The 19,784-nt window shown below is 39.0% G+C and overlaps 1 protein-coding gene across 8 annotated transcripts in view; it reads left to right on the top strand.

Annotated features, from left to right (window-relative positions):
- SPEF2 (sperm flagellar 2) overlaps nt 1–19,784 on the top strand; it is a 128,119-nt gene that overhangs the window by 65,515 nt on the left and 42,820 nt on the right. For all 8 annotated transcript variants that reach the window (XR_006102093.1, XM_042450987.1, XM_042450989.1 and 5 more), the window contains 9 exons: nt 3,174–3,260; nt 5,948–6,081; nt 7,697–7,824; nt 7,924–8,062; nt 11,024–11,161; nt 13,572–13,732; nt 14,615–14,792; nt 15,375–15,624; nt 18,071–18,190. Coding sequence is in view for 7 of the 8 variants with exons in the window: in XM_042450987.1 (XP_042306921.1) it covers nt 3,174–3,260; nt 5,948–6,081; nt 7,697–7,824; nt 7,924–8,062; nt 11,024–11,161; nt 13,572–13,732; nt 14,615–14,792; nt 15,375–15,624; nt 18,071–18,190 (1,335 nt within the window). In the remaining variant the exon portion in view is untranslated. The remainder of the gene's footprint in view (nt 1–3,173; nt 3,261–5,947; nt 6,082–7,696; nt 7,825–7,923; nt 8,063–11,023; nt 11,162–13,571; nt 13,733–14,614; nt 14,793–15,374; nt 15,625–18,070; nt 18,191–19,784) is intronic.

Here is a 19,784-nt window from a genome sequence, read left to right as displayed (position 1 = left end):
TTACTCATTGCTTATTATTTTAAGAGTAACCTATAAGTAACACTTTACTGCTAGAATGAGAGAAATACTGCCTGAAATTTTTGGGTAGGGAATTACTTACTAAGAGCTTTACGCTTTATGACAATACGATGGCATACCAGTGAAGCAGCACTGGGAGTAAGACTGATGTACTGGTGGAGTCTCCTTCCTTAGAGGTCTTCAAACAGAGGCTGGATAGACGTCTGTCGGGGATGCTTTGATTTAGATTTCCTGCATGGCAGGGGGTTGGACTGGATGGTCCTTGCGGTCTCTTTCCAACTCTACGATTCTATGATTCTATGTGCCATACTGTAGTACCACCACTGCAAACCCACATTTTTACCCTTTGGAAATAATCCTTTAATGGCTACCTCGCTTCCAAACAATAGTTTTTTTCAACGTGAAGCTCTGATCCTGCTTTGTTCTGTGAGAATTCCATGACTCGGTGGGCTGTGGGCAGGTTGAGGGTCTGGCCAGTTAGTTCCTCCCTTGAAATTCCTCAGGAGATTTGAGCAGGTGGTCCACAGACTACTTCTGATACTTGTTCCAAGAAGATCAAGTTGGCATGTTTAAAGATCCCTCCTATTCTGCCACACTAACATCTGTAGCATATATTAAACAATTTAATGGGGGCGGAGTGATATATAGTAGGATCCAACAGGATTTGTACTGTTTGAATCATACTGTGCTGCTTTGTTTTGGTGGATAAAATCACATCATGATGCTAAAACACTATAACGTCGTGATTGCAAAACAGTCCCTAAAATGCTGAAATATGCACTACATACAACATGGAAAAAAAAGAGATGCAGTTTACAGAAGTGCTCAAATAAAAAGGATCAGAAGCAGTTGTTTCTCTGAAGAAAAGCCACCTGGCCCTGGAGATTTTCCAGCTTTATATCTCGGAATTGCATCAAATACTTCTTGTGTCATTATTTTTTTGTTTAGAATCTCTTTTTTATCTTCATTAAGTGGCAGGATTACTTTGCTACTCAAACACTTTTCTATGACTTATCCTTGTATATCTTCTCTTTTATATATTTGTGAATAACAGTCAAATAAAATTTGTTTTAATTTCTCTTGATCTGAATATACTTTCTCTCCTTTTTGAAATTCAACTATCATTTTCTTTTCTCTTTCTTTCCTCAGCTTGAATGCCAAACATTTCCCCAGTTTATCTGCATGTTCAAAATTTCTTTGCCAGGTGTATTTTAATTTTGTATTTATTTCTTCTGTCATTATCAAAGAGACCTGTTTCTGTATAATTTTAATCTTGTCTAGTATTGGGGATCTATCAAATTGGAGTCAATAACCTCACTCCAATCCCCCATCAAGATTGCTGATAAAAAATTTAAATCATTTAACTTGTTAATTAATTCTCAATATAATTTGCCTTTGTTCTCTAAGGGGGTGTATATTCCTATGACTAGTGTCTTTTTTCCCTTGCAGGTGTACCTGCATTCCTATAAAATGACCATTCAGAGTGTTCAAAATTTCTTTAACTTCGTACCCGTCTTTAATACACAACATCACTCCCTTTTTTCTTTTCTTGGATGTTGATACATATTTTTGGCCCAATTTTAGGTTCTTGAGATATTTAGTCTTGTCCTTTCTTATTCATGTCTCTTCTGGACAGATAATATTGTGCTTTAACTTTTCAAGATAATGAAAAAAAAATTGCGCTTAACTAAACCATCAAGTCCTTTAACATTCCATGATAATATCTTAGTGAATATGTACATCCTCAGAATCTAAGGTGCTCGACAGACAGGTGGCTCAAAGCAGACTCTTCTTTACACCACGGCCTGCGCACGGAGCAAAAAGAACCCCTCCTTTTTGCGCCGTAGAAGGGGTGCCATAAGCGATGCGGTGTTATGACACCCCTTGTGCGCAGGGCTGTTTGGGGGACATCATCATGGCATGCACCATCTGGAAGGGTGCGTGCCAAGATGGCACCCCGGCGGAGAAAGAAGGGCTTGGAACATGTAAATGATCAGCCCTAGTGCAGCCCTACTGTGCATGCAGACTGCCGATCTGTTGAACCCCTTAGTCTTTATCTTTGGATCCTGTCTCTGTTTCTGAGTCTCCATCTTCTACTTTTGTTTTGGTGGATAGAATGACATCATGAGGCTAAAACACTGTAACATTGTGATGGCAAAGCAATCCCTAAAATGCTGAAGTATGCACTACAACATGGGGAAAAAGAGATGCAGTTTACATAAGCAAGCAAATAAAAAGGATCAGAAGCAGCTGTTTCATTCACACATGAAATAAAGAAATGGTGGGGGCAATGTAGCCACCTTGTTTTTCTGGTCAGTCTCTCATGCTGAAACATCTCATGCTGCACTAGGCACGATCATGACTTCTTTCTGTTATGATGCCATGGTGACAAGAATGCAAAAAAAAAAAAAAAAGGGGGGGGGGAGGACCAGTCATGAAGCTAAGAGATGGGATGGGGTGGAGGCTGTGACGCCTGTATTGTGCATGTATAGTAGAAGAGAAATCTGTGTGTGGAGAGAGGTAATCACAACATTACTGCAGAAATGCAGCTAGTTGCAGTATAATTTGTATCCATACTGTGAATGTCTGGAGCAGATTAACATGGCATAAAGATAAAGTGCAGTAAGGTCCTAACAATCAAGAATGCAGTTGCTTCTGGTGGGCCATTAAATAGGGGAGTGGTGATGGGGGGAAAGTGGATGGGAATGGGTGATTTTTGAGAATGATACCTTTGTTATCAAGTAAAAAAGTTCTGCCAAGAACTTTCAACTCCCTTCTCAGTCATAACCACACCAACCATAGATATGGTCAGCGTAAACAAAGCTTGTTAGCAAGTGTTTACAGTAAAAGCTTTATGCTCTTGTATCAAACTCTGGTTATATGATGGGAACCTTGGTGCTAACTATGTAGAAGGTTGGAATCATGTCAAGTGTTGGACCAGATGTGGCTGGAACCCTGAGGAGAATCATCATCTGAGAGGAAGTGAGCATATGATTTCACAGCCTGTTCTTGATTTTAAAACCATGCTTGAGCATCTCTGTGTTCAAAGAGTTTTCCTTCCTCTCTCTCACATGCACACATATTTGTGCATACACAGGGGGAGCAATGTAAGTACTATAAAAAATAAAATAAATATGACTTGTTTTCCCCTACAGAGTCCACTCCAACAGAAACACCTGTTAAAGGTAAAAAAAGAAAGAAAGATGAAGCAGGCAAAGGAAAAGAATCAGGAGGTAAACCAGGTAAAGACAATTTTATTTTATTTTTAATACTCTTTTGCTACTAAGCACACAAGAGGAAAGCTTTTGCTTTCATCTTCATACTTTTAAGAAACAGTATTGGCAAGTTTTGATTAGGTAAGAAAAAAATGTAGTGGCCAGAGGCAGTTTTACAGAAGATGCTTATGTTGTTTTATAAGAGTCGATAAATCAAATTTAAAATCCAGCTAATGCAACTAGTGATTCATCAGCCCACAGTTGGTCAGGAGGAAACCACTACCACTGTTCTTGGTGTGTGCTCAGGGTTGTTAAAAATGGTATAAGGAATGATAGTCATAGAGTTAGCATGCTGCAGTGTTATCATGTGCAAGTGAATTAGGTGAACTGGGTGTACGTTTTTGGAAAAAAACATTCTCATCCATATTTTTTACACATTAACAATGTGCACATGGTTAAAAGGCATGAGTCACACAAACCTCTGCAGTCAGTTTTAATTCATCATAAACTGCATCCACACTGCAGAAATAATCCAGTTTGACCCCACTTTAATAGCCATAGCTTAATGCAGTGGAATTCTGGCAGCTGCAATTTGTTGTGGCACCAAAACTCTGCAAATGCAGATAATAACATCCCTCTTAGATAGACAGTTTTGTCCAGACATTGTGCCTATCCATGTTTTTACATCCTCCCAGAATTTATTCACTTTGGAGCAGATTAATCACCAAATTGAAGACGTTAGATTGGGGAAGTCTGATCTACTCTGACAAGCTGTTATGGTGGTTCTTCCCATTGCATTGTACTCCAGGTCTCTTTTAAAAAGAATTGATCTTGGGCTCTTGCACATATTAAGCACATGGTCTTCCACTCATCCCTGGTGTGACAAAGTACAGATACTTTATAATACCAAATGTTATAATGTAGGACATGTCCTGGAAAGCTGCTATTTACATTAAATATTAAGCCATTCAAACAAAACTAGTGACCCAGCCAACTATTTTTTAACATGCAAGTGTATAACATCACAATATAGTTCATCTGATTATTCACATCTTCATAGTATAGTTTAGCTAGATTATTGACAGGTGGTTTTTTGGGAAGATGCAAAGCCATTGATTTTTTTAAAACATCTTATAGGAAAAAGCATTAGGAAATGCTTACCATATATACTCATGTGTAAGTCAACCTCTTGTACACCATACATACTTGTCTATAAGCCTAAAAATTTATGCCCCAAATCCCAGGTCAACTTATTTATGGGTCACTATGGTAATGTGATAGCATGTTTTTCAGATTTCCCTATTCAGTGTTGAGAGGAGTTTATTTCTTTCTCGATCCAAGCAGAAAGAAACCTTGATGATTGATTGATTTTGCTCTTTGTTTAAGAGTCCCTTTCCCACTTGTGACATCTGGCTGAAATGAAAGCTGAAATGACAAAGCAAAAAGCCTCAATGAGAGTCTGTTTTGCCATATGCAAATTTTGGGGCCAAAATTATGGATTTTGATAAGACCTGTGGATAGGTTGAGCCTAAAATTTAGGGGTTTGTAACAAAGGATGCAAATGATGAAGCAAAGGAAGATGTTACCAAAGAACTTACAAAATTCCAGAAGGCATAACTGTTTGTGCTCACCCTGAAGGCTTCATGGTTGAGAAGGAAACTATGGTAAATAGGGCCTGTGCAATGTATAGGGGAGGCAATCAAGTGCAGGTGGAGTTAAGGAAAGATGTACTGATCAAAAAGGATGTAATGGCAAGAGTTAAGGCACAGTATGAATTATTATCAAAAAAGGAACAATACCCTGAGTTGAGTGGTAATAGACCAGAGTTTACTCCATCATGGGATAACCTAAAAGAGGCACCATTCCCTACTACTCTCTCAGTGCTCCTTTGAGGAGAAGTGTCAAAGATCCTTTGCTGCCACTATTTTTCCATCTAGGCATTCAGAAAGGCTGGAAGCAGTGCCATAACTGAGAGGGTTGGTGCTTCCCTTAGGATCTCCTGGGATAGAATAAGTTCTTGCCTTTTGCCACTCTATATGTGGGGGAGGGATAGGGTTTTTTAGAATTTTAACTGTACAGTATCTTGTTTTATTGTTGTAATCCGCTTGGATTCCAAGTGATTAAGCAGAATATAAATTATTATTAATATTATTATTATTATTCAGAGAAGGAGATGGGTCCTTTTTAAAAAAAAATAATAAAATAAAAGTTAAGGTAAAGTACTTACATTGACCCACATATAAGTTGATGCATATTTTGGGGTCATTTTTTTGACTAAAATTTCTAGATTTATACATGAATATATAGAGTACACTTTTTGCTATGGTTTTAGGAATTCCATTAAAATAGGTATGTTATATGATAGACAGCACTTTGTATAGTATGCTATATCATGTAGGGAAATTTTTGCTATCCAGGGTTTTTCCACTTCGACTTCCAGACGCCCTAGCTCAGTCAGTATGGCCAGTAGTAAAGGACTGTGGGAGTTTGATCTGAAACATCTGGAGGGTTAGATATTCACTGTCCCTGCTATACACACACCTTGATAAATGAATAAAACATTGAAACAGTTAATGAATGAAATACTGAAGCAGAGTAGCTGACCATCAAGCAGGGAGTTCAAAGAAAGCAACCATTGCTTGCAAACTGTTAAGGTGGTTAGGTAAAAATTTATCCAGACACTAATACTATATATATATATATATATCTTTAAGGTACTCCACGTGGAAAAGGACAAAAATCTGTGTCAGCTTCCCCTGAAGACTTGTTGCCTCCTCCTCCTGTAGAACCACCTCGAATTAAACCAGGATCAGTTGAATGGGTTTATATTGATGAACCACTACCCCACGTATGGCAGTCTAAAATCCAGCATTGCATTATGGTTGTCTGGCTACCTTCCTTCCTTCCTTCTTTCCTTCCTTCCTCAATTCCTCTCTTCTTTCTCTCTATTTCGTTTGCTTTCCAGTGCCATTTTGACCATGAGATAGGTAAGATTTTTGCAAATCTAGCCTAGTGATTCTTGACATAGGGCTATACATTGGCATGGCTGGCATCTGGAGGCAGGACTATTTGGCAGCTTTGCCTTAGAATACTCTCAGGCTGATGAGAAGGCCTTTTTTGTCTGAAATGGTCCAACCTAGATTCAGGCATCCTGCATAAATGAGAACTAGGTAACAGAGGCAGAATACATTCAGGGCAATTTTGTAGAAAATTCTATCTCCCTATCATCCACCTCATACAAGTTCTTGATAGACTGTACATTCCTGTGTCAGGTTGAAGCTGAATGGAAATAGAGTTACATAAGAGCCATGGTCTTCAGTTGTATTGTGCACTATGCTTCAGATCTGTCTGTCCTCTCCTCCATTGATTAGGGAGGTGGGGCCATAACAGGCAAGGAAATTATAAAGTTAAGTTATGTTGGTTAAGAATATACACTATAGGGGTGATTTAAAAAAAAGTTTAGTCCTCATATCTGTATCCCACTTTTCTTCCAAGGAATTCAAATGTGTCCTCAGCAGTAACTGTGCAGTGAGGTAGGTTAGCCAAAGGTTAGTAACTGGACCAGGATTACGAGTGAGCTTTTTAGCTATGTGGGGATTTGAACATAGATTTCCCCAGTCCAGTTCCAGCAGCCCAAGACGACATCCCCAACTGGAAGAATATGACACTGTGAGAAAGAGGAACGCAGACTGTGGTATAATAACGTATTTTATGCCCTTTCTTGATCCCAACTTTTAGTCACATTGGCTGACATTCTGTTTGGGACATAAATCTTTGTACATGGCCTTACATATGTACAAAATTGAAATGAATAGTTTCACAATAGCCCTATTTAATTAGAATTCAAAGATATAGCTGTGTTAATCTGTGGAATCAGTATGTAGAAAGATCTTGTAGCACCTTTGAGACAAACTGAAAGAAAGAGGTTGGCAGCATGAGCTTTCATAGACTTATGTCTACTTCCTCATGCAGACACCATATACATCTGAGGAAGTAGACTTAAGTCTATGAAAGCTCATGCTGCCAACTTCTTTCTTTCAGGTAGTCTCAAAGGTGCTACAAGATCTCTCTACATAACAATTTAATTAAGTGCTTCCATGACATTATAATGTGCAGGCATCCATTGCTCAATGGTAGCCAGGAGACTGGCTGATGCATCATGGCCTAATGTGTAAAGAGCACTGATGTGCATCAAAGTATTCTGTGATGGGCATCCAGACACCAGCTAGGAAGTGCACAAGAGGAACGCCCAGTGTGCATCAGAAATGCCTAATGCACATTGCAGCACTGTTGCCAGTGCCCTAATGCATTTATATTCACAACTCCATAATAGGGTTTTGTTGCATTTCTGCAACTTAGCTACAAAATGTAAACTGTGCTATAGGATCTCAGCCACTGTCTCTTTGTTACATACCGAACACATACTACTACCTAATGTGTCTTTTAAAAAAAAAACTTAACAGGAAGTGCCTGAATTTTTAGTTCCTTATTGGGAAACTGTGGAGAAGACATACGTGAATAACATCAAAGCAACACTTAGGTGCCTCAGAGCTGAACAACATGTTATTATTTATTACCTGTCAGATATAAGGTGAGTGAGATTTTTTTTACTTTGGAATACCTCAGATGCTTTCTACTGCCAGTCTGTATTTACTAAGGCCTCCCCTTCTTTTCATTCCACTGTTTACAGAAATCATTTCAAGGAATACTTGAAACGCCCTGACCACAAGCAAGAATTTGTGACTCAGTGGCAAGCAGATTATAACTCAGTGGCTGATGATTTATGGGATGATGATGAAACTAAAGAAGAACTACACCAAAGAGTCACTGTAAGTGGCAGCAAAAAGTGGTGAATTACTTACTGAACTTTTCCCATTTGGAATCCCCCACAAATGAAAGTGTTATAAGAGGAATAAGAATTATTTATGAACTAAACTTTTTGCAATATCTTCTGTCTTACCTGATTCTTGAAAAAGATACTATACAATAAGAGGAGCATTGCTGCAACCTTCCAGTAGACAGAGAAAACATTTAAGTAGTGCCTCTAGACCTTGGGAGGATGCATGTAGCATGATCATATTCAGGAAAGACAAGGTACATATATGTAGCAACCACAGCAGCTAAAAACATACACTTTTAAAATAAATATAACACATACCCATATTACATTTTTAAAAATGTAATAAGAATAGTACATTAGAGTTTGGTTCATATAAAAACCTCCTCAGCCCAGAGAACTGTCACTGCTCTAGTGTCAGCAGTACTGGCCTAGTCTGATTCTGTATAAGGCAGCTTCCTATATTCTATCAAGTATTTCTTCCTAATCCTAAAACTACATCTGCACTGCAGAAATAATCTGGTTTGACACCTCTTTAACAACCATGGCTCAGTGCTGTAGAATTCTCAGAATTGTAATCAGTTGCAACACCAGAGCAGATCCCCCCAAAAGATCTTGAATTGTCTAGGTTTGGTGGTTATAACCCAAATCCTGTTGGATTCTGTGGCTCATTATACCTAAGGCTGGTACAAAACCTAGATAAATTTTTCTTGGTTATTACATGAACTGACAGAGCACTTCTAGTCCATGGGAGCATTTGTGCCTTTTGCAGGAAGACCATCTTCTTAAGTTCTTATGCTGTAATATCTAATCAGTGCAAGAATCTAACTTAAAACAAAGACAAAAGAGAACAAACATGAGAATTCAACCCTGCAACATGATTTACTCAAAGCTTATATCTGAAGACACACAGCTAATGTGGCTGCTGACCACAACACCTGTTTAAGATACTGGAGGGTGGGAAATGTATGGTAACCTTCAATATAGCAGCTTGGTGAGTCAATGAGTGACCTAAAAGGAGCAAAATGTGATGTTTGGTTTGGTTGAATAGGATTCATTTTGCACATTGTGGGGAAAGGTGCCTGTTTTTCTAAAATGTCTGCTTCTCAGTTGATAATATAAACCACTCAGATGAAAGCATAAGGACAAGTCACATCCCCCCCCCCCCAAATATCTGAATGGGAAAATGAATTGTACAACTGAACAATTTTGTGGACTAAAATCTACCCAATGAAGAGGAGTGTAGTAATATCATTCGAAACATTCCAGGCATTATTTATGGGGGAACAAAAGCCTCTATTTAATTTATTGCAAGAAATTTAATTTACTGCAAGAAATTATTGCAACCAACAGTGTCACTATTTATGGAAATGTATTCAGATCTTTACATTTTTTGTAATTTCAAAATATTATAATATATGCTGAAGATTAAATTTAATGGGAGAGAAAGCTAGTCAGCCAACCTCAGGAGGGAGAACAAGTGTTGTGGCATATTCGTCATATTTTTTTTACAGCCACTGACAACCTAAAATTTAATGGAAAATGATTTCTTACTGATTGGTCATTAGTTTGATTTACATGGAACAGAGAGAAATGTTTCAAAGGTGTAAGAGGCAGAAGTCTCTCTACAAAGTTCCCAAGATACAAAATGCCCCAGATAAATCTGACCACATAACCTAATTGAAACTGTTCCTGCTAAATAACTCCAGCTTTGTTACTCAGCATTAGCTCCCATTCTGAAGATGATCCTCACAATCATCTGGAAAATATTGTGTGCTTGGGGATTCTAGAATTTGGCTAACATTAGCTTATAATCAGAGCTTGAAAAAATGACTGTTTGGACAACAGTGCATAGTAAAAGATAGTGTATAGTAAAAAAAAAGGAAAAACTTTACTAAGTCCTGGTTTTATCTCACTTTTTATGGTAGGCCTTCACAATGGTGCAAAACACACTGCAGAAATAATCCAGTGTGAGACCACTTTAACTGCCCTGGCTCAGTGCTAGGGAATCCTGGAAATTGTAGTTTATTGTGGCACCAGAGCTCTCTGATAGAGAAGGCTAAATGTCTCACAAAACAATGGTTCTCAGAATTCCCTAGCATTGAGCCATGTCAGTTAAAGTAGTCTCAAACTGGATTATTTCAGCAGCATGTTTTGGACCCAAGTGATTCATCATAATACTTATAAATACCATTTAAAACAAGAACCATCATTAAAAAATAAATTGATATTTGTTGCGCTCTATTTGGTCAGAATTACATAGTCTCCTCTGTAGAATGGCTGAAGGAATGGAGCATCCAGCTGCATGTTGTGTTGACAGAAGGCTAGAGCTGTGCTTCACAAACTGTCTGATGTGATATATTGACCATTTTTCCCCTAATGTGCTAAGGGCCACTACCATATTCCTGCCATGTTATTCTTTTATTCACATAGTTTTCTGGACATTTCCCTTGGACTGGCAGCCAATAGCTCACAGATCAATGCCAGTCTGAATAGTAGTGCACCAAGTAATTAAGACCAGCAACAAAGATCACATTCTAAATATAATTATATCTGGCCTCCTTGTATCACTCTGCTTTTTGCAAGGAGAGACCACTGCTTTTTGCAAGGAGAGACCACTGGCACTGCTGCTGTCACTCTCCTATCCTCCTATAGGAAAATTAGAAGTATGAATAAGCAACAAAGCCACATTGCCAGCTCCTTGTGAGCATATAGATGGGTAACTTGCGGTATCAACTGAGTTTCTCTAACCATAGGTCCCTCTGGTAGCTTTGTTGAAAACAGTACAAACAAAAGTTGTCCAGATAGCTAGGTATATATAGAGCCTCTTTCACGATTTGAACCTAAATATTAGAAAGCTGCTTGACTGTAATTGTTTCAGTGTGAGGAGGGTGGAGAATGGTCCTGAAACATTTCTGACAATTGGATTCCTTTATTTTTGATATTTTTTTAGGATCTAAGAGACCGTCTATGGGATATCTGTGAAAACAGAAGGGAGGAAGCTGAGCAAGAGCGTTATGCTATCATGAATGATGGCTGGTTGCCAGACCGAATGGGGCTTCTGATGAACCATATCTTTTCACTTATGCAGGTCTGGAGTAATATTCATTATATACATTTTAAGAAGGCAGCAGTGGTTATCCTTGACCATACAGGGCAAATGGACCATGTGGAGAAGGAGTTGCATCTCATGTAAAATGATGGGAGAGAGATGCCCCCTGCTTAGTCCTGTTTCCTTGACTGAGCTAAAAGTAAAGCAAAACAGCTGTAACCTTAAGCTATGACACCCTCCTGATTTTTCCGTGTTGGCAGGGTTCAGTTTCCAGTTACGTGGCCTGTTGCTTGCCGTTCACTGTATTGTTGGTCTCCAGCTGAGGTGTAGTTGTGTTCATCATTGTTTATGCAACTTGAGATGCTGGTTGGGGAGATGAACATTTACACAAGTATTACAATGTAGATAAATTCTGTACCACAATTTGCATTATATGGCACATGGTTGCAGCAGAAACCAGTTCATATATGAGACAGCAGTTATTTAACCTTCGTGCGGTCTCTATCACATCTGTATAGATTGCCCATAGACCCTTACTGAATTTTCTGTATCAGGTTGTTGTGAACCATTCATGGGAACCCCTTAGGCAAGGCAATGCAGTGGATGCAGTACCACAAAGGGCTAGATCTCCTAATATTACCCACCTTGCTTGAAAAGTGTGAATCTTTAAAGGGGCCAACTGTCAGACTTGAGAGAAAATACTTTTTTAATTTTCTGTAGCTTTCCTCCAGGCTTCCCTTCCTTCCCCTCTCTTTATATCAATGGACTTCTCTTCCATACCTCCTCTTTATACCAATGGTGGCTTCTTTTCCTTCCCTCCTCTTTATACCATTGGACAGGTTTGGTGGAGATAATTGAGCTCCACAGTTGAATTGAGGGCAGAATCTTGGCTTTGCTTCCAGAGGATTTAATTTGCTTCCAGATTTAATAATAGATGGATTCCTGCTCTGCAGGGTGTTGGATTATATGAGCCTTGGGGCCAAAGCTGTGATTCTGTGAAATTAGTCCAGTCCTCAGCCCTGGATTTGGCCAGCTCATCTATTTCTGAGCTTAAGACCAAAGCTGTGATACTGGCTGTTAGGGCTCAAAACCGCAACAAATTGTACCTAGAAGAATGTCAGGTAAGGATTCAGCATATGGATGCCATGTTGCTGGGTGGTAACAGCAACTTCTGGGTAGTAACAGCAACTCCTTACAGAAGCTTCTAGGTCAGACTTGCTCTCTAATTTGAGAAACAGAGTAATTCTGGCAAAAGTCTAGTACAATGTTGAGCAAAAGAGAATCAGGCCTCAACCTTTGAGGTGATTATTCTTGCATTCTGGTGGTCTCCCCTCCCCTTACTTTTGAGACTGTGGCTTTGTGAATTTTCCCATGAATGCACTTTTTGTTTTTCAGTTATATATTTAGAGGCATCTGTTCTAATAATAAATCAAACAGTATGACAGGTGCATACTGTTTCTTGTCTATGTTCTAAAGATTTCAGTGTGGTGAACTTGGAAAAATCCACTTCACACAGCTCTTCTTTATACATTAGGGCATAATTATAAGCTACAGTTAGGAAGTTTGGAAATACTTTCACTTACCAGATATTATGAGGACATTGCTATATGCACCATTCATATGTAAACCAGGTGCATCTTATTTATGTAAAAAAGATATGTGTAGAAGAACAGCACTGAATTTTTCTCCTTTCCCACCATCATTTACCCACAGTAGCGCCAAGCATCCCGCCGCACCAGAAATGAGAATGGAACAGAAAAAACAATACTAGAGGTCTTAAGATTAGAAGGAGAAGGATCCAATTCCCCTCTCTTGTGTTCTTCTTTCAGATGGAATTAATCCACCTCCCACTTAACATGTGAATATAATAGAGACATGAGAATGCACCCTCCTCCTGTGTTACATTAGTTTTAACCTTTAAAAATGTATGTTATTCCAAACAAGAAGAGGATTTTAAGCCCACATAGATACTCTTCACCAATCGTCCTTCATCTGTAGTTAAGAGATAAGGAACATGTCATGGAGTTGCCTGAACCCTTGCAATCCCTTGCATGGGTTAACAATAGCTAGTTACTATGATCTGAGTCTAGTTACTAGTCTCAACCAGAGCAGATCAGTTGAAAGTGTGGGGCTTAGATAAGTATTGATTTACTGTTCAGCAATGGATACAAGGGATTTACTCTAGCTGGGCCTAGCAGTTGTATGTTGTGTTTACTGTAGGAAGAGACATGGGGCTTCTGCACATTCTACACGGGATCTTATTTGAGACATAAATGTATTGGAGCCTAAAAATATTTGATAATTAGGACTTTTTGTGAATCCATTAAAATAAAAAAACCAAACCTGTAGTCTTTTAATATTTTAGGAATTGCTTTGTGTTGAAGAATTGCTTTCGGCTGTTGGCAGAAATACTTGATTAAAATGTTTCTTTCTCTTATACATAATGAAGAATGAAGTGGATCGTTTCCAGGATACCAAGAGACTTTTACATGACTATTACAGAGGAATGGAAGGCAAAATTCCAACAGAGACCAGCACTGAGTTTACCAGAATACCCTTGATAGAACTAGTCGAAAAAGAACTACCTCTTGAAGAGGGCAGGATTAGCAGGTAATATAAGATATCTCTCTCTCCGACTCCCGTAGCCTTTCTCTTTCTCACACACAAGTACACACACCTACCTATCTGCCTTTCCACAAGCAACAGTATATTCCACTCTTCTCCAGTCTCATGTCTGCAGATCCCATAATCCCATATGGGCTGTGATTTCTGAGATTAATAACATTATATTCCAGCACATCTACAAGGTGACAGATTGAGGTAGGCTGATAATTCTTTATAACAATTATTCACAATTTACAGAGAGGGTACATGGGGCATCCATCCCACATCTACCCCTTTCACCCATTGTAAATATCTGCAGCCCCACACACTCATGCACACAATACATAAATATATATTTGCTTGCGTGCAAATGTATATGTATGCATATATATATATATATGTATGTATGTAGTTGCATATTACACATGCACAACCATGGAGTGGTGACAAAGAAAAAGATTATCTGTCTCCTTTTGTCCTTTCTTTCTACCTCTTATACTATAGCTTGAGGAATACTTCTTGTAATTGTATGCGTTTGGCACCCCTGTCTTTTGAGTCTGAGCAGATGCAATTGTATCAGAGAGCTTAGCTATAAACTATAGTGTGTTCAGGGTGAAAACCTGAGACATGTAAGTACATATAGCGGTCCGTAGGTTTGTGGTATAGTGTGGTGCTTAGATGCCCATTATGTAGCTGTATGGTGGTGTCCAGAAAGTGAACTTGTTCTGTTGATAGTTTTAGGCTGAGGTTGTTGATAAGCTGGCAGTTGCTGACATTCTGATGGAATGTTTTGAGTAAGTCCCCTCCATGAGTCCAAATTATGAAAATGAAATGCATGAAAAAACTGTTGTTGATTTCTCTTTATCTCCCCCCCCCTTTTTTTTAAAGAATTCCTACAATTGCTCGCAGATCTCCTTCTCCAGAAGTCAATAGAGAAAGAATGAGAGCTATTCCAGTAAAACTCAAGGAAGACCTCTTTTCTGAAAGTGCAATATTTAATTTTGTTCCAGATGACAAGCTAGTCATGGAGACATGGCACAATGTTGTAACAGCAATCTCTAACATGGTAAGGAAAGCCTGGGTTACTGAAGAGTTCCTGGATTTACTGTATATGTTTATGAAGTAAGTCACAGGTGGGCAACTGTAATGGGTCTAGGGGCCAGTTTCTGAGTTGAGATCCTGCAAGGGAAACGTTAACTGCCCAAAAAATGACAGGGGAAGATGCCAGAGGCCAGAGGTCCACTTCTGCTTTTGAAGAATAGGTGTGTGGTTTTTTTTTTTAATGTTCAACCATGCAGGGGGAGTCCAATTGGTGACCTTGGGCAAATCACACACTCAGACTCAGTGGAAGACAACGGGTAATACCCTTATGAACAAATTTTGCCAAGAAAATCCTGTGATAGGTTTGTCTGAGGGTTGCCATAAGCTAGAAATGATTTGCAGGTACACAGTAGTAAGGGATAAGGTCCTTGGGACCACATCAGTCCTCAGAGCTACATTTTGCCCATTTGATATAAATTTTCCATTTTAAAAAATATTAGTTATTATCACTTGCAAAGTAAGCATAGTTTTGTTCGTATTGCTACTTGACAGTTATGCTAATATTCTCCTGAGAATTGTACTAAAGTATGGCTATTTAAATTTTAAGGTTACTACAGAGATACAGTCTTTTGAGGCAGAGGAAGAAAAAGAGCGCCTTCAGCAAGAAATGAAAGAAAAAGAGCGTCTAAAATCTTCACAAGCCGCTGCTGGAAAAGGTGGAAAAGAAGGGAAAGGGAAAGGGAAAGGCGGAAAAGGAGGAAAGGAAGGGAAAGGTGGAAAAGAAGGAAAAGGTGGAAAAGAGGCCAAAGGAAAGGAGGCAAAAGATTCTAAAAAAGGGAAAAAGAAAAGTAAACAAGGTACAGTGATGAGAGTTGGATGGGATTCTGGCTTAATACAAACACATCTTATTTTGTGTGTGACTGTGTGTGTGTGTGTGTGTGTGTGTGTGTTCGTATATATATTTTTAAAGGAGTGCTGTTTTTTAATGACGGTCTTGCTGGTCTCTGGCAAAATTATCAGCCTCAGAAATAGCAAAATGTAGAAGAAAGTTTGCTTTTACAGAGCCCCTCCTCATCTAGCTCTCCCTGTGTAGAAGTTCAGTTGTAACCAAACATATATGAATAGCATAGAATGCTATTGTTTACAGTGTCCCCCTTGTTTAAATATTATTCATTAATATTTATGCAGTAAATTTTAATGCATTACTCAAAAGGTCCTTACACTTAAAAAAAAAACCCAAATTTAGCCCCCAAAATAACTCCCAGAAAGAAACTTTTAGGAGCAAAGAGTAATGTGACTCATTACACTAAAACCAGTAGCGGGGGGGAGGGGGGGTTATTGTCCGGACTGGCCAAATAAAACAGTTTCTAGCCACTTTGAAATCTGGCTGCTTAGACGATGTATGAGGTGAAAATGGGTGGAAAGCAAAATGAAGCCACACACCGGGGCTAAAAACTGAGTAAAAAGAAGGTGGAATACTCTGACTCAAGGTGGAAAATGTGCATCAGTACACCAGCATATAAACAGCCCAGCACCAGTGTGGAACTGCAGCAAAGCAAAAACACAATTGCCAATAATGCAATGGATGTAATGATTGCATACACAAACCAGACAGCCCAACAAGGGGGCATGGGGTGAAGGGAGCATGTATGGGAGGCCTCCATGATTATGCTTTGCCAGTTTGTCACTGGACACACTAATGCACCTATGCACTGTACATGCGGTGCATCACACGTGCGACTGTGTGACTGGTCATATGGGTGGGCGTCCAATGGAATGGCATCGGGGCAGGATATAGGAGGTAACAGGAGGTCGCTGGTAGTGTGTGCGATGGTGCATATGATGGTGGTGAATGGCCTTTATACATCATTATTCCCACCTTCTGTGCACATTCTCCTCATAGTGTCTCCTTTTTGGAAAAGACATATTCACCTCACAGTGTCTGCCACTCTCTTCATGGGGAAAGGAGCCAGGAGCAGCAGCTGATGCACATTAGGCCATATTTGTTTGATAATGGCAATAGCACATGGTATTCTGGAGGCAGATCACTTAAAATCAGGATAAGCCAGTCCTCCACTAATTGTGATTTTATTTTTCATGGACTGCCTTTGAGAAGTGTACCTGAATGTTTGGACAATACTGTGAGATGATGAATACGTTCTAATCTCTGAATATCAGTAATATTAATTCAGGGAGTATAAACTGATTTCTGAATAAGACACCCCCCCTCTCAAATCTACTATATACCCTTCACAGACCATAGTTCTTCCATCCTCCCAGGTCCTAACTCGTGTGACCTATTCTTGCTTTGGAAAATCAGAGTTTTGGAGAAGTTTACCCTCGTAAAACTTAATTAAAATCTTGCAGGATGAAAAGGCAGCATGCCACTTTCAACACTATTCTGCCATATGATTAAAAAATCTATCAAAGGTCTGCCTAAATAAAAAGCTCTTAACTTGCTGGCAGAAGGATAGTAAAGAAGGGGGCCTACTGGACCTCTGGTGAAAGGGAACCACCATAGCCTGGGAGTAGCCACAATGAAGGCTATCTTCTATGTCCTTGCCAAACATGCCTGTGAGGATGGTGAAACCAAGAGAACCCTTTCCCATGGATTTTAAAGGTCACTCTTCTTGTATTTTGGATGATACCTCCCACATGGTAACTAATTTTGGATTACAACTCTGCCTTTCAACGTGTCTATGGCATTTGAAGAGATCTTCTAAATTCTACTTCAGTGTATGCTGCACCATCACTACAATTTGGTTGCCTTAATTGTGTATGTAGTGCTCTCTGTACATACCATGAATGTGTATGTGTTAATGCTGGTGGTAGGAGGAAGTATATTTTGACTCACTAAAAGGTGGAATCGAGTATTTATCTTCCCCACCCAAAAAAGCAACCTAGCAAGTACTGAAAGGATAGTATTGTCCAAACACTTATGCTTCATTTTATCTACTCTGCAGCAAAACCCAACAATTTTTGTGGCACTTTAAAGACTAACAAACATTTACTTTACATAAGCTTTCATGGAGTAACAGCCCACTGTGTTAAATGTGTCTGATTCATGAAAGGTTATTCCAAATAAAATATGTTAAGTGTTTAAAGCCCCTCAGTAATCAATTTAGCTCTATACACAAAATGGAATAGAACTCCTTTAAAGAAGTCCTCTAAATCTTCAAGGTTCTGAATCCATGTATTTGTAACTATTTTGAAATGCTTTGTATGCATTACACATTTGTTAAATTTATATTCTTTATGCCAAAAACTCCAAGGTGACATAAATAGTAACCTTTTCCCTTGAAGGCTCTCATTCCCCACCAGTGCCAGATGCTACACCAATTCCTTTATCTCCAGAAGAATTAAAGAAGCTAGAATTGAAGCTTAAAATGAAACAGGAATACTTTGCTGCACTAGAACATGAAGGTATATATTTATTTAAGTTATGTGAATTTGGGAACAGTTCAGCACTAGCAATTTAAGCAATGCCAAAGCTGGAAAACAGGGGGAAATAGATTCTCATTGAGTAAAGTTTTGTACCAGAAAGATATATATGAGAAAATACAAGATTAACTTGTTTTAATCTTGCAAACAGAGAGGGCCTTTGAAGTATAAAAACATATTAACCATGGTTTTTGTGGCCTTTTGTAATTCTTAACTGTGGTTAACTCATAGCATCTCAAACCTTGGGTAAACATGGCATATGCAGATAATTCATAAATATGTGTTAACTATTAAGATATACAGTGGACCCTTGTTATACGCTGGGGTTTGGTTCCAAGATCTCCCGTGTATAACAAAATCCGTGTATGCTCAAGTCCCATTACATATAATGACATAGCAAAATGGTGTCCCTTATAAAAAATGGAAAATCAAGGTAAATTTATACTTTTTTGGAACATTTTCAAACCGTGTATGCTTAAATCCGTGTATAAAAAATCCGTGTATAAGAAGGGCCGACTGTATATTTTTTACCAATATGTGATTTTACTGTAATTTTATTCCTTTTGTAAGCCACCTTGATTCATAGAATCATAGAGTTGGAAGAGACCACAAGGGCTATCCAATCTAACCCCCTGCCATGCAGGACTCACAATCAAAGCACCCTTGACAGATGGTCATTCAGCCTCTATTTAAAGACCTCCAAAGAAGGAGACTCCACCACACTGTGAGGAAGTGTGTTCAACTGTCCAACAGCTCTCACTGTTAGGAAGTTCCTCCTTATGTTGAGGTGGAATCTCTTTTTCTGTAGTTTGCATCCATTGTTCCAGTTCCTATTCTCTGGAGCAGAAGAAAATAAGATTGCTCGATCCTCAATATGATGTCACTTCAACCAGATTCCTAGTTGGAATAAACAAAAGGATGGATAGAGGCTGCTGCCACATTTCAGAAATAAATCAGTTTGGCACCACATTAACTTCCATGGTTCAACACAATGGAATCCTGGGGTTTGCAGTTTGGTGGGGTACCATTGCTCTCTGAAAGGGAAGGGTAAACATCTCACAAAATTACAAATCCCATAATTCCATAGCACTGGGCCATGGCAGTTAAAGTGATGTCAAACTGCTTTATTTCTGCAGTGTAGAAACACCCAGAGTTAATGTGTTTGGCCAGGATCCCATTGGATATGGGAAAGGTCCCATCAGAAGATCCAAGAAGAGACCATTTCCCTTCTGATGTATGATCCACAAAAACATTATCCTCTCCCTCTTCTCCCCTTCCTTGCTGCCTAAAAGTGTACAAAGTTTCCTAGAAGACACTAAGACACACTGGATGTGCACCAGGTTGGGGAATGGCGTCTTCCTGGATTTGCCTTCTGTCAGTAGAACGATACCACTGTATCCTGGCCTTTGAATACAGTATTACCGCTCATTTTTCAAAAGGATATGTGGGGTCTGTTTCATTACTGATCTGTGGATGTTTAATTTGAGCCCTTACCTGAAATTAGGAGTAATGGCTTCTACACCAGTGTGGGGCAGCGAATCCAACCATTTTAGTCCAATAATTATAGGAGCTGTCC

Source organism: Sceloporus undulatus, chromosome 2 (genome assembly GCF_019175285.1).
Source record: "Sceloporus undulatus isolate JIND9_A2432 ecotype Alabama chromosome 2, SceUnd_v1.1, whole genome shotgun sequence".
NCBI lineage: Eukaryota > Metazoa > Chordata > Lepidosauria > Squamata > Phrynosomatidae > Sceloporus > Sceloporus undulatus.
Note: the sequence above shows the minus strand (reverse complement) of the source record. Positions and strands in the feature narration are given on the sequence as shown.